The 14,878-nt window shown below is 45.3% G+C and overlaps 1 protein-coding gene across 12 annotated transcripts in view; it reads left to right on the forward strand.

Annotated features, from left to right (window-relative positions):
- The first annotated feature begins 1,226 nt into the window (after positions 1–1,226).
- Positions 1,227–14,878, forward strand: part of PHACTR4 (phosphatase and actin regulator 4) — a 124,137-nt gene continuing 110,485 nt past the window's right edge. For 2 of the 12 annotated variants that reach the window (XM_074380363.1, XM_074380364.1), the window contains exons 1-2: positions 1,227–1,446; positions 12,773–12,847. Coding sequence is in view for 4 of the 12 variants with exons in the window: in XM_074380366.1 (XP_074236467.1) it covers positions 12,265–12,307 (43 nt within the window). In the remaining 8 variants the exon portion in view is untranslated. The other 10 variants (XM_074380371.1, XM_074380372.1, XM_039473900.2 and 7 more) reach the window with 7 other exon arrangements.

Below are 14,878 nucleotides of genomic sequence, written 5' to 3' on the forward strand. Positions count from 1 at the left end.
AAAAATTTTATATTTAAAAAAAATTCTTGAGACAAGGTCTCCCTCTGTCACCCAGGCTGGAGTGCAGTGGTACCACCCTAGCTCACTGCAGTCTGGACCTCCTTGGCTCAAATAATCCTCCCATCTCAGCCCCCTGAGTGGCTGGGACTACAGGCACGTTCCACCATGCCCAGCTCATTTTTAAAATTGTTTTTGTAGAGATGGGATCTCATTCGGTTGCCCAGGCTGGCAGGCTGGTCTCAAACTCCTGGGCTCAAGGGATCCTCCCACCTTGGCCTCCCAAAGTGCTTCGATGACAGGCATGAGCCACTGCACCCGGCCAATTTTTTTTCCTTCATTTTTCTTTTTCTATTGCGACAGGGTCTGGCTCTGTTGCCCAGGCTGGAGTGCACTGGGGCGATCTCAGCTCACTGCAATCTCGACATCCCAGGCTCAAATGATCCTCTTACCTCAGCCTCCCAAGTAGCTGGGACTACAGGTGTACAACACTAAGCCCTGGCTAATTTTTGTATATATATTATATATGTGTGTAAATATATATATATATATTTGTTTGTTTGTTTTGAGACAGAGTCTTCCTCTTGCTCAGGCTGGAGTGCAATGGCGTGATCTCAGCTCACTGCACCCTCAGCCTACCAGGTTCAAGCGATTCTCCTGCCTCAGCCTCCCGACTAGCAGGGATTACAGGTATGTGCCACCATGCCCAGCTAAAGGTTTTCGGAGGGTGACAGCCTAGCGGCCTGAAACTACTGAGACTTGGAGAGAAATGATGGTGGCTTTCACTAGGTGATGGTAGTGAAAGACATAGAAAGGAATTAAAATATTGGGGATGTGGGATGACTGGACTTAAATCACTTGAAGGACGTGTCCAGAATGATTCTTGGGCTTCTTACGCACAACACTGAGGGTAGATAACTTGCTTACTACGTTTTTTTGCACTTCAAATTGGTCAATAAATAGTTTTTCTTTGGGGGTGATTATGATTGAAATTTGGCCAGTCAGGGACACAGTTTTCTCAAACAATACTCTTGTATCAGTTCCTTTTTTGGGTACTGCCTGGAGCCCTGTATTGAATCCTATCCTCCCAAGCCCAGAGACCTTTGCCTCCCTTAGTACCAGGAAGGGTGCCCAAGTTCTTGCACACACCAGGTGCGGGCAGAGGTCAGCGCATGCCCAGAGCAGCCGTAAGTAGGACGACGGACCGGAGAGAAAGGACGCAAACTTCCCGCCATTTTGTTCAGCTCACCGCGCAACGGGTCCCTGCTGGGGACTACAAGTCCCGTGAGCCTCCGCGGCGCACGTCCTACCCCACACTGTCAAGCCCGTTCCCTATTTCCCCCTCCCCGGGGGCCGAAGGCTCCGGCTGCTGCCTGGCGGCCAACGGGCCAGGTAGGATTTCCGGGAGAGGCTGCTGTGGAGGCTGCGGAGGCGGCGGCGGAGACCTCGGTGAGTTCAGCGAGCAAGGGAAAGTGAGCAGGACGTACGCAGGGTCGGGCTGCGGGCGCCCCTCAGCCTGCGGCCCCGCTTTTGGCTCTGAGAGGGGGTCCTGATGCGGGCAGAGAGTAACGGCCCGGGTCGCCGACGCTCCGGGCCAGGGCGGGGCGGGGCCGCCGCCTCCCTCTTCGGCCCTCCCACAACGGTCCAGCCCGGGCTTCTCCGTCGGTGGCAGGGCCCGCGCCGGCTCGCCCTCTCCGCCCCCCGAGACTTGGCTGGGCCCTTTTGTCTGGGCTGCGTTGCGCCCCCTTTGTGCCCGTGCTTGGGGTCTCCGCCACTGGGGGGCCTGCTCGGCCCGTCCCCGGCGGGGACTGCTCCCTGGGGATCCGGTTACAGTAACCGGATCGGGTCAAAGTCCATTTTTCAAAACCGTCCTGCCTCAGACCTCTGCACCCCGGCTGGGCAGAACGGGGGCTTCGGCGCCAGGCGGAGTTTCTGTAGAAACTTGGTTATTCTTTAACTTTTAAACGTCCGCCCGGGCGGCTTCAGGGCACGAAACTCCAGACGTTTTTCTTGGTGGAGGGATGAGTTTAAGGAAAAGCGACCCCTCTCCCCTACCCTCTCCAGGAAACCGGGAAGGGATCGAATTTGCTACGATGTCTGTACAGCTCACATCTGTGATCAGTGGACCAAAGAACCAGTGGTGAATGGTGGAATGGCAGTTCATGCACCTCCCGAATCTCGGAGGAGAGTGACTTACAGAGCATCACTGATTGCTTGCAAAAAAAAAAAAAGTCAGTGCTTCATTCCACCACTCAGCTCCCCTTGCTCCCTCCAACCTCATCCTTTTATTTTCCTTTTTAAAACAAAAACTGGAAGGAAAAATCCTTCAGTGGAAGAATTTGCTTTATAGAGGAACCAGAAACCCATTGGCTTGTAGAAGGCACTTAATTTTTCGCAAAATTAAAGGAATGAATTTTGGGCGTGGTGGCGCGCGCCTCTAATCCCAACTACTCTGGAGGCTGGGGCAGGAGAATCGCTAGAGACCAGAATTTCGCGACCAGCCTGGGCAACACAGCGGGACTCTGTCTAAAAGAAAAAAAAAAAGGAATGAATCCAGGGGATGAGATGTAGTAGATTTTTTTTTTTTTTTTTTTTTTTTTTTGGGACGGAGTTTTGCTCTTGTTACCCAGGCTGGAGTGCAATGGCGCGATTTCGGCTCACCGCAACCTCCGCCTCCTGGGTTCAGGCAATTCTCCTGCCTCAGCCTCCTGAGTAGTTGGGATTACAGGCACGAACCACCATGCCCAGCTAATTTTTTGTATTTTTAGTAGAGATGGGGTTTCACCATGTTGAGCAGGATGGTCTTGATCCCTTGACCTCGTGATCCACCCGCCTCGGCCTCCCAAAGTGCTGGGATTACAGGCTTGAGCCACCGCGCCCGGCGAGATGTGGTAGATTCTTACTGCAAACCGCAGAGTTGCGTGGACTGTGGATTTGATCAAATTGGCTAGATAGGGGTAACTTTGTGTATGTCCTCCTGTTGGAAAACTGCATTGATATAATCAGCTTAAGGTAAAGTTTGCTTGTTTCATTTAAGAGACGGAGTCTTGCTTGGTCGCTGAAGCTTGAGTACAGTGGAGAGCTCCTAGCTCACTGCAGGCTCGAACTTCTTGGCTTAAGCTATCCTCCTGCCCTAGGCTCTCAGGTGCCTGCGATTTAGAGCCCTAAGCCACTATGCCCGACTATCTAATTTAATTAATTAATTAATTCATTTATTTATTTTGAGACAAAGTCTCACTCTGTTGCCCAGACTGGAGTGCAATGGTATACAGTATTGGCTCACTGCAACTTCTGCCTCCCAGGTTGAAGCAATGCTCCTGTCTGAGTAGATGGGATTGCAGGTGTGTGCCACCACACCCAGCTTATTTTTGTATCTTTTTTTTTTTTTTTTTTTTTTTTTTTGAGACAGAGTTTCACTCTTGTTACCCAGGCTGGAGTGCAATGACGTGATCTCAGCTCACCGCAACCTCCGCCTCCTGGGTTCAGGCAATTCTCCTGCCTCAGCCTCCTGAGTAGCTGGGATTACAGGCACGCGCCACCATGCCCAGCTGATGTTTCGTATTTTTAGTAGAGACGGGGTTTCACCATGTTGACCAGGATGGTCTCGATCTCTTGACCTCGTGATCCACCCGCCTCGGCCTCCCAAAGTGCTGGGATTACAGGCTTGAGCCACCGTGCCTGGCTTTTGTATCTTTAGTAGAGAAGAGGTTTCACCATGTTGGCCAGGCTGGTCTTGAACTCCTAACCTCAGGTGATCCACCCACCTCAGTCTCCCAAAATGCTGGGATTACAGGTGTGAGTCACTGCAGTTGGCCGATTTTTATGTATTTATTTTTGTTTATTTTATTTTTTAAGATGGAGTTTCACCCTTGTTTCCCATTCTGGTGTGCAGTGGCATATCAGCTCACTGCAACCTCCACCTCCCGGTTCAATCCATTTTCCTGCCTCAGTCTCCCAAGTAGCTGAGGCCACAGGCATGTGCCACCATGCCTGACTAATTTTGTATTTTTAGTAGAGACAGGGTTTCACCGTGTTGCCCAGGCTGGTCTCAAACTCCTGACCTCAGGTGATCTGCCTGCTTTGGCTTCCCAAAGTGCTAGGATTGCAGGCATGAACCATGATGCCTGGCCTGTATTTATTTTTTGAAATAGAGTCTCGCTGGGTTCCCCAGGCTGGAGTGCAGAGAGGTGAGCACTGCTTCCTGCAGCCTCGACCACCTCCTGGGCTCAAGCTGCAGCCTCCAGGGTAGCTGGGACTACAGACACAGGCCACCAGCCCAGCTAATTAAAAAAAATTTTTTTTTTTAATTTCAAAGTGATTGGGGTCCTACTGTGTTGCCCAGGCTGGTCTTGGACTCCTAGACTCAAGTGATACTCCTGTCTTGGCCTCCTAAAGTGCTGGTATTAAACCTTAAGATAGATAATTCTATTATTGTTTTTTCATGTTAGAAGAAATAAAGTTTCAGGAAAGGAAAAAGTACAAAGATAATTCTATTTTTGTTTTTTGAAATAGAGTCTTGCTCTGTTGCTCAGGCTGGAGTGCAGTGGTGTGATCTTGGCTCACTGCAACCTCTGCCTCTTGGTTTCAAGCGATTCTCCTTCCTCAGCCTCCTAAGTAGCTGTGGTTACAGGCATGCACTACCATGCCTGGCTAATTTTTTTTTTTTTCTTACAGAGACGATGTTTCACTGTGTTGGCCAGGCTGGTCTCAAACTCCTGACCTCAAGTGATCCGCCTGCCTCTGTCTCCCAAAGTGCTGGGATTACAGGGATGAACCATTGTGCCCGGCCAGTAAAGAATTCTAAAGAAAGTCATTGCAAATAACCCTTTTGAAAATAGATTAATTGGCCGGGCGCGGTGGCTCAAGCCCGTAATCCCAGCACTTTGGGAGGCTGAGGCAGGTGGATCATGAGGTCAAGAGATCGAGACCATCCTGGTCAACATGGTGAAACCCCGTCTCTACTAAAAATACAAAAAATTAGCTGGGTATGGTGGCGTGTGCCTGTAATCCCAGCTACTCAGGAGGCTGAGGCAGGAGAATTGCCTGAACCCAGGAGGCGGAGGTTGCGGTGAGCCGAGATCGCGCCATTGCGCTCCAGCCTGGGTAACAAGAGTGAAACTCTGTCTCAAAAAAAATAAATAAATAAACAGAAAATAGATTAATTGGTATTTCAAGCCTCTGGGATGAGGACAGCCAGGACTCCTTTACGTGAATCAGGGAAGGTTATTGAAATTAGATAGGTTAATTCCTGCCCTAGCCAAGTAGGCAAATAAAGCCCTTCACACTTTATTACTTTGTTTGATATCTCATAATAGAAATGACTTACTCTTGAGTATCCTAGATTGTATTAGTATTCTTGTATAGGGATGGTAGATCCTTAATGCAGTTGTTGTTGTTCTTCAGTTTTTAATCCAGCAGTGAGTGAGGGTCTTTTGTGTTTTCCTGGCTATGGTTTGAAGAAGCATCCACAGAATTGCTCTAGTTTTAATAATAAACTAAGAAATAGCAGTTGCTATTGACTGTTACTTAATTGTTCAAACATGACAATTTTCTCAATATATTTTTATTTATTTTTTTTTTGAGACGGAGTTTCGCTCTTGTTACCCAGGCTGGAGTGCAATGGCGCGATCTCGGCTCACCGCAACCTCCGCCTCCTGGGTTCAGGCAATTCTCCTGCCTCAGCCTCCTGCGTAGCTGGGATTACAGGCACGTGCCACCATGCCCAGCTAATTTTTTGTATTTTTTTAGTAGAGACAGGGTTTCACCATGTTGACCAGGATGGTCTTGATCTCTCGACCACGTGATCCACCCGCTTTGGCCTCCCAAAGTGCTGGGATTACAGGCTTGAGCCACCGCGCCCAGCAATATTATTTATTTTTATGATTATGATTATTACTGTTGTTTGAGACAAGGTCTTGTTCTGTCCCCTGGGCTGGAGTACAGTGCTATGATCGTGGCTCACTGTAGCCTCAACCTCCCAGACTCAAGTTATCCTCCCATTTCAGCTTTCTGAGGACCTGGGACAGCAGGTGCACACTACCACACCTGGCTAATTTTTTTTTTCTAGACAGAGTCTTGCTCTGTCACCCAGGCTGGAGTACAGTGGCATAATCTCTGCTCTCTGCATCCTCTGCCTCCTGGGCTCAAGTGATTCTCCTGCCTCAGCCTCCTGAGTAGCTAGGATTATTACAGGTGTGAGCCACCACGCCTTGCCGCACCTGGCTAATTTTTAAATTATTTTGTGGACACAAGATCTCCCTATGTTGCCCAGGCTGGTCTTGAAATCCTGGACTCAAGCAGTCTTCCTGCCTCAGCCTCCCAGAGTGCTGGGATTATAGGTGTGAGCCACTATGTCTGGCATATATATATTGTTGGTTTGTTTGTTTTAAACATAGGTTTTTTTTTTTTGAGACAGAGTTTCGCTTTTTGTCCAGGCTGGAGTGCCATGGCATGATCTTGACTTACTGTAACCTTTGCCTCCCAGGTTTAAGTGATTCTCCTGCCTCAGCCTCCCAAATAGCTGGGATTACAGGTGCACGCCACCACACCTGGCTAATTTTGTATTTTTAGTAGACATGAGGTTTCACCATGTTGGCCAGGCTGGTCGTGAACTCCTGACCTCAGATGATCCGCCCACGTTGGCCTCCCAAAGTGCTGGGATTATGAGCCATTGTGCCTGGCCCATAGTTTCATTTTATAATTTTTATAGAGAGAGGTCTCAGCATGTTGCCCATGTTGGTCTCAAATTCCTGGGCTCAGGCGACCCTCTCACCTCACCCTCCCAAAGTGCTGGGATTATAGGCATGAGCCACCATGCCTGGCCTCCCACTATAATTTTTTAAACAAGTTAATACACATTATGTCATTTAATCCTCACTACAGTTCTGTGAAATGGTTGTTACTCTCATTTTACAGCTGATAAAGCCTAGCCTCTAAAATCTTAAGTGACTTCCTAGGGTTATAGTTAACCCAGATAGGAAATAGCGGAATAAACTGTACTTTAAGTCTAGTCCTCTTTACCTCACACTTACTACAGCTACTCATCTTACCACTAGCAGCAGCTATAATTTGCTGAAATCTAAATATTGGAGAAAGTGGAAAATATTTTCCAATTAAGGCAAATTGATTTACAAGGAACTGGAATTTGTGGAACTAGAAACAATGAATCTTTCCCATAAATTATGTTGAACATTGGTCCCATTACTTTGTCTTCTGATATGGTGTGATTACCTTGTGCCTTGGCAGAATGGCAGTTTTTTTTTTTTTTTGAGATGGAGTTTCGCTCTTGTTACCCAGGCTGGAGTGCAATGGCGCGATCTCGGCTCACCGCAACCTCCGCCTCCTGGGTTCACGCAATTCTCCTGCCTCAGCCTCCTGAGTAGCTGGCATTACAGGCATGCGCCACCATGCCCATCTAGTGTTTTGTATTTTTAGTAGAGACGGGATTTCACCATGTTGACCAGGATGGTCTCGATCTCTTGACCTCGTGATCCACCCGCCTTGGCCTCCCAAAGTGCTGGGATTACAGGCTTGAGCCACCACGCCCGGCCCAGAATGGCAGTTTTATCCAAAGCTCAAAGGGTGGTGAGTTACTTAGTTTTGGTTTCCACTAATCTTTGCTATAAGGTTTATTAAATATGTTGGAGAACATAAATACAGTAGCTGTTGCTGCTGAAACTAACATTGAAGACAACTGAAGTTAAGATACCTTACTTTTTAAGTTAGACCATCAGGACTCAAGAGAACCCTTTCTCTAGTTTCTGCTTTTAATAAAAACTTGTAATCAGTTTCAAACCTACAGTTAAGTCTTGGATTTATGTCAGTACATGCCATGAATGTGACATCAGAAACAGAAACCTACTTCACCTCCTTTACTTATTAGGTAAAATGTGTAACATGCCAATGGAATTGAGTCAATACAATTATGTAGTCTAGTCTTTCTAACTGGTAGAAGCCTGTTTGAAATCTCTCTTTTATTATTCCATTATAATGGGAAAGAACTTTTTTCCTTGTGCTTTTGCTGTTGGTTTACTTCATTTCCAAATCCGTCTGTTCGTTTTGTCAACAAATACTGAAAGGCTGTTGTTATATTCTAGGTACTGTTGTAGACACTGAGGACAAAGTAGTGAAAAGCATTTTCCCTCTTGTGGTTTACCTACTGATTAGGATTGGCTGGGAAGAGAAAGGAGTCTAACAGTAAATAAGCACTAAATAAATAAAATCCCCTCATATTAACTGCCATCTTGAGCAACTCAACCTATTTGAGCTTTAGTTTTCTCATCTTTCATGTGGATATAATTGATTCCTGCTCTTCCTAACTTGTGGATTGTTTCCAAGAGGGAGTAGGATAAGTATTTGGATGTATTATATGCTTCAAATTCCTATAGTAAGTTATGTTTACTACTATTAGAAGAGGCCTGGCCAGCACTTTAGGAGGCCAAGGTGGGCAGATTACTTGAGGCCAGGAGTTCAAGACATGGTGAAACCCCATCTCTACTAAAAATACAAACAATTCGCTGGGAGTGGTGGCCAGTGCCTGTAGTCCTAGGGACTTGGGAGGCAGATGCATGAGAATTGCTTGGACCCATGAGGGAGAGCTTGCAGTGAGCAGAGATCCATGCCACTATACTCCAGCCTGGGTGACAGAGCAAGATTCCATCTCAAAGAAAAAAAAGAAAAGAAAAGAAGACAAGGAGCATTGGAAGAAGGTTATTATAAGGAAAGAGGAGAGAGGCTGGGCACAGTGGTTCATGCCTATAATTCCAGTGCTTCAGGAGGCCAAGGCAGGAGGATCACTTTGTGCCAGGAGTTGCAGACCAGCTGGGGCAACATAGCAAGACTTTGTCTCTACAAAAAAAAAATTTTTTTAATCAGCCAGGCATGGTGGGGGCCACCTGTAGTCCCAGTTACTCAGGAGGCTGAGATAGGAGGATCACTTGAGCCCTGTGGTTTGAGGCTGCACTGAGCTATGATTGTGCCACCACATTACAGTTTGGGTGACAGAGCTGGAGACCCTGTTTCAAAAAATAAGTAAATAAGTAAAATCAAATAGGAAAGACAGAAGTGAATGGGTGGATTCTTTATTCTGAGGGAGGTCTAATATCCTGCTGTAAAACTTTCACAGACTTTAGTCATGTCTTCACAGGGGTACCATAATCAAATTATGTAGACCTTTTTCTTTTCTTTTTTTCACACCTATGGTCCCAGCTATTTGGAGGCTGAGGCAAGAGAATCACTTGAACCCAGGAGGTAGAGGTTGCAATGAGCCAAGATTGTGCCACTGTACTCCAGCCTGGATGACAGAGTGAGACCTCTCAAAAAAACCAAAAAAAATTGAGACAGAGTCTCACTGTGTCACCCAGGCCAGAGTCCAGTGGCATGATCAGGGCTTACTGCAGCCTTGACTTTCCAGGTTCAAGCAATCCTCCCACCTCAGCCCCCTGAGTAGCTGGGACTACAGGCGTGCACCACCATGCCTGGCTAATTTTTTGTTGTTGTTGTTTGTTTGTTTTTAAGTAGAGATAAAGTCTCATTATGTTGCACAGGCCGGTCTCAAACTACTGAGCTCAGGTGATCCTCCCACCTTGGCCTCCCAAAGTGCTGGGATTACAGGCATGAGCAACTGCACTGGGCCTGTGTAAACCTTTTTCTTTTTCCTTTTTTCTTTCTTTTTTTTTGAGATGGAGTTTCGCTCTTGTCACCTGGGCCAGAATGCAATGGCGTGATCTCAGCTCACTGCAGCCTCCACCTCCTGGATTCAAGCAATTCTCCAGCCTCTGTCTCCTGAGCAGCTGGGATTACAGGCGTCCACCATGCCCAGCTAATTTTTGTATTTTTAGTAGAGACAGAGTTTTGCCATGTTGGCCAGGATAGTCCTGAATGTCTGACCTTGGGTGATCTGCCCACCTTGGCCTCCCAGAGTGCTAGGATTATAGGCGCGAGCCACCATGCCCAACATTTTTTTTTTTTTTTTTTTTTTGAGATAGAGTCTCGCTCTGTTGCCCAGGCTGTAGTGCAATGTTGGGATCTTGGCTTACTGCAACCTCCATCTCCTAGGTTCAAGTGATTCTCCTGCCTCAGCCTGCTGAGTAGCTGAGATTACAGGTAAGCACCACCACACTTGGCTAATTTTTGTATTTTAGTAGAGGTGGGGTTTTGCCATATTGGCCAGGCTGGTCTCAAACTCCTGACCTCATGATGCGCCCACCTTGGCCTTCCAAAGTGCTGGGATTACAGGCGTGAGCCACCACCCCAGATGCCTTTTTTTCTTTTTTTTGAGATGGAGTCTTGCTCTGTTACCCAGGCTGGAGTGCAGTGGCCTGATCTTGGCACACTGCAACCTTTGCCTCCCGAGTTCAAGCAATTCTTCTGCCTCAGCCTCCCTAGTAGCTTCGACTACAGATGTGCACCACCATGCCCAACTAACCTTTTCGTATTTTTAGTATTTCACTATGTTTACCAGGTTGGTCTCAAACTCCTGACCTCATGATCTGCCTGTCTCAGCCTCCCAAAGTGTTGGGATTAGAAGCATGAGCCACCACACCCAGCTATGTACACCTTTTTCATAGCATTTAACAAATAAGACTATTATTTGTTTTATGTTGTCACAGTTAGCTATCATTTTTCCTTTTTTAAGAGACAAGGTCTTGCTATATTGCCCAGGCTAAATGTGAACTCCTGGGTTAAAGCGATCTCACCTCAGCCCTCCAAGTAGCTGGACCTGTAGGGGTACCACAGTGCCCGGCTCACAGTTAATTGTCTTAATGACAGGTATATGATCTTAGTCTATATTCTTGCTGCTTAGTGCATAGCTCCAGGCATTTCATTGGAAGTTTATAAATGCTTGCCAAATAAGTGAAGGAATAACAAGTGGACAGGTGCAGTTTTGGAGAATACCAGAACCAAAGTCGTTCTTTTTTCAACAGATATTTTTGTTTTGCATCTGGTTGCATTCTAGCATCTGGTTTATGTTCTGGTGATACAAGGATGTGCAGGTGTATAGCCTCTGCCTTCAAAAGCTTACTATGTTAATCCACAATGTGGTGAGTGTTTAAATAGAGCTGTGTTATAAAACACGTGATGACTGAAAGATTTTGTTTTGGTAATCAGTGATGGAAGGCATTACAGAGAATGTGATTTTGGAGTTTGGTGTTGAGTCATGAACAGAAATTCAGGTAGTCCAGTTACTGTCAAGGTTACTCCGGGTAAAGGGAATAACGTTACCTGTTACAAAAATGTAAGGTGATGTGTGTCTAGGGAAGAATGAATAGTCTGGTATGGCTAAGAGTATATTGCAGTTGGTCTTTAACATTTTTTTATTCATACAGCACCCTCTAGAAAATTTGAGAAAAACAGTGGTGTTCATTCCTTAAAACTATGCATAAACAAACATTTGCATGCTATTTTAGAAAATTAGGGGCTATTTAGGGGTTCCTAGACCCTTGGATTGAGTAGTTGAAGAGTACAGTGGTTGGTAAAGGGAAAAGTTGATGATCTGGTTGCAAAGAAGGATTTAAAATGCTTTGCTGAAGCATTTTAGGCTTTATGATTAGGGAATTGTTAAGCACAAAGCTTTTTATTTTTATTTTTAATTTTTTGAGATGTGAACTCACTATCACCCAGGCTGGAGTGCAGTGGCGCGATCTGGGATCACTGCAACCTCTGCCTCCCAGGTACAAGTGATTCTCCTGCCTCAGCTTCCTGAGTAGCTGGGATTACAGGCATTCACCGCTACACTCTGCAGAATTTGTAAAAATACACATACAATTTTTTTTTTAAATATTTTTAGTATAGATGGGTTTGGCTATCTCTACGGCCAGGCTGTGTTGGCCAGGCTGATTTTGAACTTCTGACCCCCCCAAAAAAAACCAGGTGTGGTGGCAAGCACCTGTAATCCCAGCTACTCAGGAGGCTGAGGTAGGAGAATTGTTTGAACCCAGGAGGCAGAGGTTGTAATGAGCTGAGATCATGCCATTGCACTCCAGCCTGGGTGACAGAGTGAGACTCCATCTCAAAAAAACAAAAAATATTCTTTACTTTTTTTTGTTTTGTTTTCTTTTCTTTCTTTCCCCTCCCCCCCTTTTTTAAACAATCCAAGGCGAAAAATAGAGGAGATATTTAGAGTGTTTTGTTTTGTTTTTATTTTAAGGATGAGAGAGGTTTGTCATGTTTGAAGGGAAAGGGAAAGCAGCCAGCAGATATTGGAGATCTGCACGGACGAAATGTAGATAATGAAGAAGTGTTAGGAGGAAATAGAATGAAAAGCTCATGAAGCAGTCAACTTTGAAGAGGAAACATGAAGAAATAAAGGGTAGGAGAAGGTATATTTATATTTGGAAGTGGTGGACTTGGAAGGTGAAATAAGAGTAGTTGTTACCAGTTGATTATTCTTTTTATTACCGAGGCACTGATCTAGGTTGTTTTTTTTTAAATTTTTATGTATTTATGTGTTTATTTAAGACAGGCTCTCACTCTGTTGCCCAGGCTGGAGTACAGTGGTGCAGTCACGGCTTATTGCAACCTCCTGGGCTCAAGCAGTCTTCCCATCTCAGCCTGCTGAGTAGCTGGGACTACAGGCACACTGCCACGCCTGGCTAATTTTTGTATTTCTTGTAGAGATGGGATTTTGCCATGTTGCGTAGAGTGGCCTCGAACTCCTAGGCTTAAGCGATCTTCATGCCTGGGCCTCCCAAAGTGCTTGGATTACAGGCATGAGCCACCATGGCCAGACTGTAATTTCTTTCTTTCTTTCTTTTTTCTTTTTTTTGAAACGCAGGCTCACTCTGTCACCCAGGCTGGAGTGCAGTGGTGTGGCTACAGCTCACTGCAACCTCTGCCTCTCCAGGCTCAGGTAGGTGATCCTTATACCTCAGCCTCCTGGGTAGCTGGGGCTACAGGCACGGGCCACCACACCAGGCTAATTTTTTTAAAGTTTTTGTAGAGATGGGATTTTGTCATTTGCCTAGGTTGGTCTTGAACTCCTGGTCTCAAGTGATTCATTCACCTTGGCCTCCCAGAGTGTTAGGATTACAGGTGTGAGACCCTGTGCCTGGCTCTGGCCTGTAATTTTCTTATATTCTGGAGTTGTAAAATTGTTTCTCCCCATAAGTGGAGTAAATATTATATTCTCAACTTGTGTTTCTATTATCAATTTTTTTTTTAACTTTTGGAAAAACGAATTTAGATGTATGGGATAAAAATGTTATTCTGTGTGTTTTTTTATTTAACTTTTATGTTCAGAGATCTATATGCAAGGTTTGTTATGTAGGTAAACTTGTATCATGGAAGTTTGTTGTGCAGATTAATTTGTCACCCAGGTATTAAGCCTAGTGCTCATTAGTTATTTTTCCAGATCCTCTCCCTGCTCCCATTCTCCACTCTCCAATAGGCAACAGTGTGTGTCGTTCCCTTCTGTGTGTCCATGTGTTCTTATCATGTGATATTTGGAATATGTGATATTTGTTTTTCTGTTTCTGCATTAGTTTGCTAAAGAGCGTGGCCTCCAGCTCCACCTGTATTCCTGCAAAGGACATGATCTTGTTGTTTTTTTATGGTGGCATGCTATTGTGTAGTGTATATGTACCACATTTTCTTTATCCAGTCTACTTTTGATGGACATTTTGGTTGATTCCATGTCTTTGCTGTTGTGAATAGTGCTGCAGTGAACATATGTGTGCATATGTCTTTATAATAGAATGATTTATATTCCTTTGGATGTATATACTCAGTAATGGGATTTCTGGGTTGAATGGTATTTCTGTTTTAAGTCTTTGAGGAATTGCCACACTGTCTTCCACAATAGTTGAATTAATTTACACTCCCACCAGCAACGTATAAGCATTTTTTTTCTCCACAACCTTGCCATCATCTATTATTTTTTTAACTCCTCTTTCCCCACTGAGATGGAGTCTTGCTCTGTTGCTCAGGCTGGAGTGCAGTGGCAGGATCTTGGCTCACTGCAGTCACTACCTCCCGGGTTCAAGCAATGCTCCTCTCAGCCTTTCAGGTAGCTGGGGTTACAGGCCCATGCCACCATGTCCAGCTAATTTTTGTATTTTTAGCGGATATGGGGTTTCACCATGTTGGCCAGTCTGATCTCAAACTCCTGACCTTGTGATCTGCCTGCCTTGGCCTCCCAAAGTGCTAGGATTACATGCCTGAGTGCCCAGCTCTTTGCCTACTCTTTAATGGGGTGGTTTAGTTTTTTTCTTATAAATTTGTTTTAGTTCCTTATAGATGCTGGATAGTAGACCTTTGTCAGATACATAGTTTGCAAACATTTTCTCCCATTCTGTAGGTTGTCTGTTTACCCTGTTGATAGTTTCCTTTGCTGTGTAAGAGCTCTTTGATTAAATCCCATTTGTCAATTTTTGCTTTTGTTGTAATTACTTTTGGTGTCTTCATCATGAAATTTTTGCCCATTCCTTTGTCCAGAATGGTATTGCCTAGGTTATCTTCCAGGGTTTTGTAGTTTCAGGTTTTACATTTAAGTCTTTAATCCGTCTTAAATTAATGTTTGCAATATGGTGTAAGGAAGGGATTCACTTTCAGTCTTCTGCATATGGCTAGCCAATTATCTCAGCACCCTTTATTTATTTATTTATTTATTTATTTATTTAGACCAAGTCTCGCCCTGTCACAATGGCATGATCTTGGCTCACTGCAGCGGCATGATCTCAGCTCACTGCAACCTCTGCTTTCTGGGTTCAGGTGATTCTCCCAATTCAGCCTATCGAGTAGCTGGGACCACAGGCACCCATTACCATGTCTGGCTAATTTTTGTATTTTTAGTAGAGATGGGGTTTTACCATATTGGTCATGCTGGTCTTGAACTCCTGACGTCAAGTGATCCACCCACGTCGGCTTCCCAAAGTGTTGGAAT

Source organism: Saimiri boliviensis, chromosome 11 (assembly GCF_048565385.1).
Source record: "Saimiri boliviensis isolate mSaiBol1 chromosome 11, mSaiBol1.pri, whole genome shotgun sequence".
NCBI lineage: Eukaryota > Metazoa > Chordata > Mammalia > Primates > Cebidae > Saimiri > Saimiri boliviensis.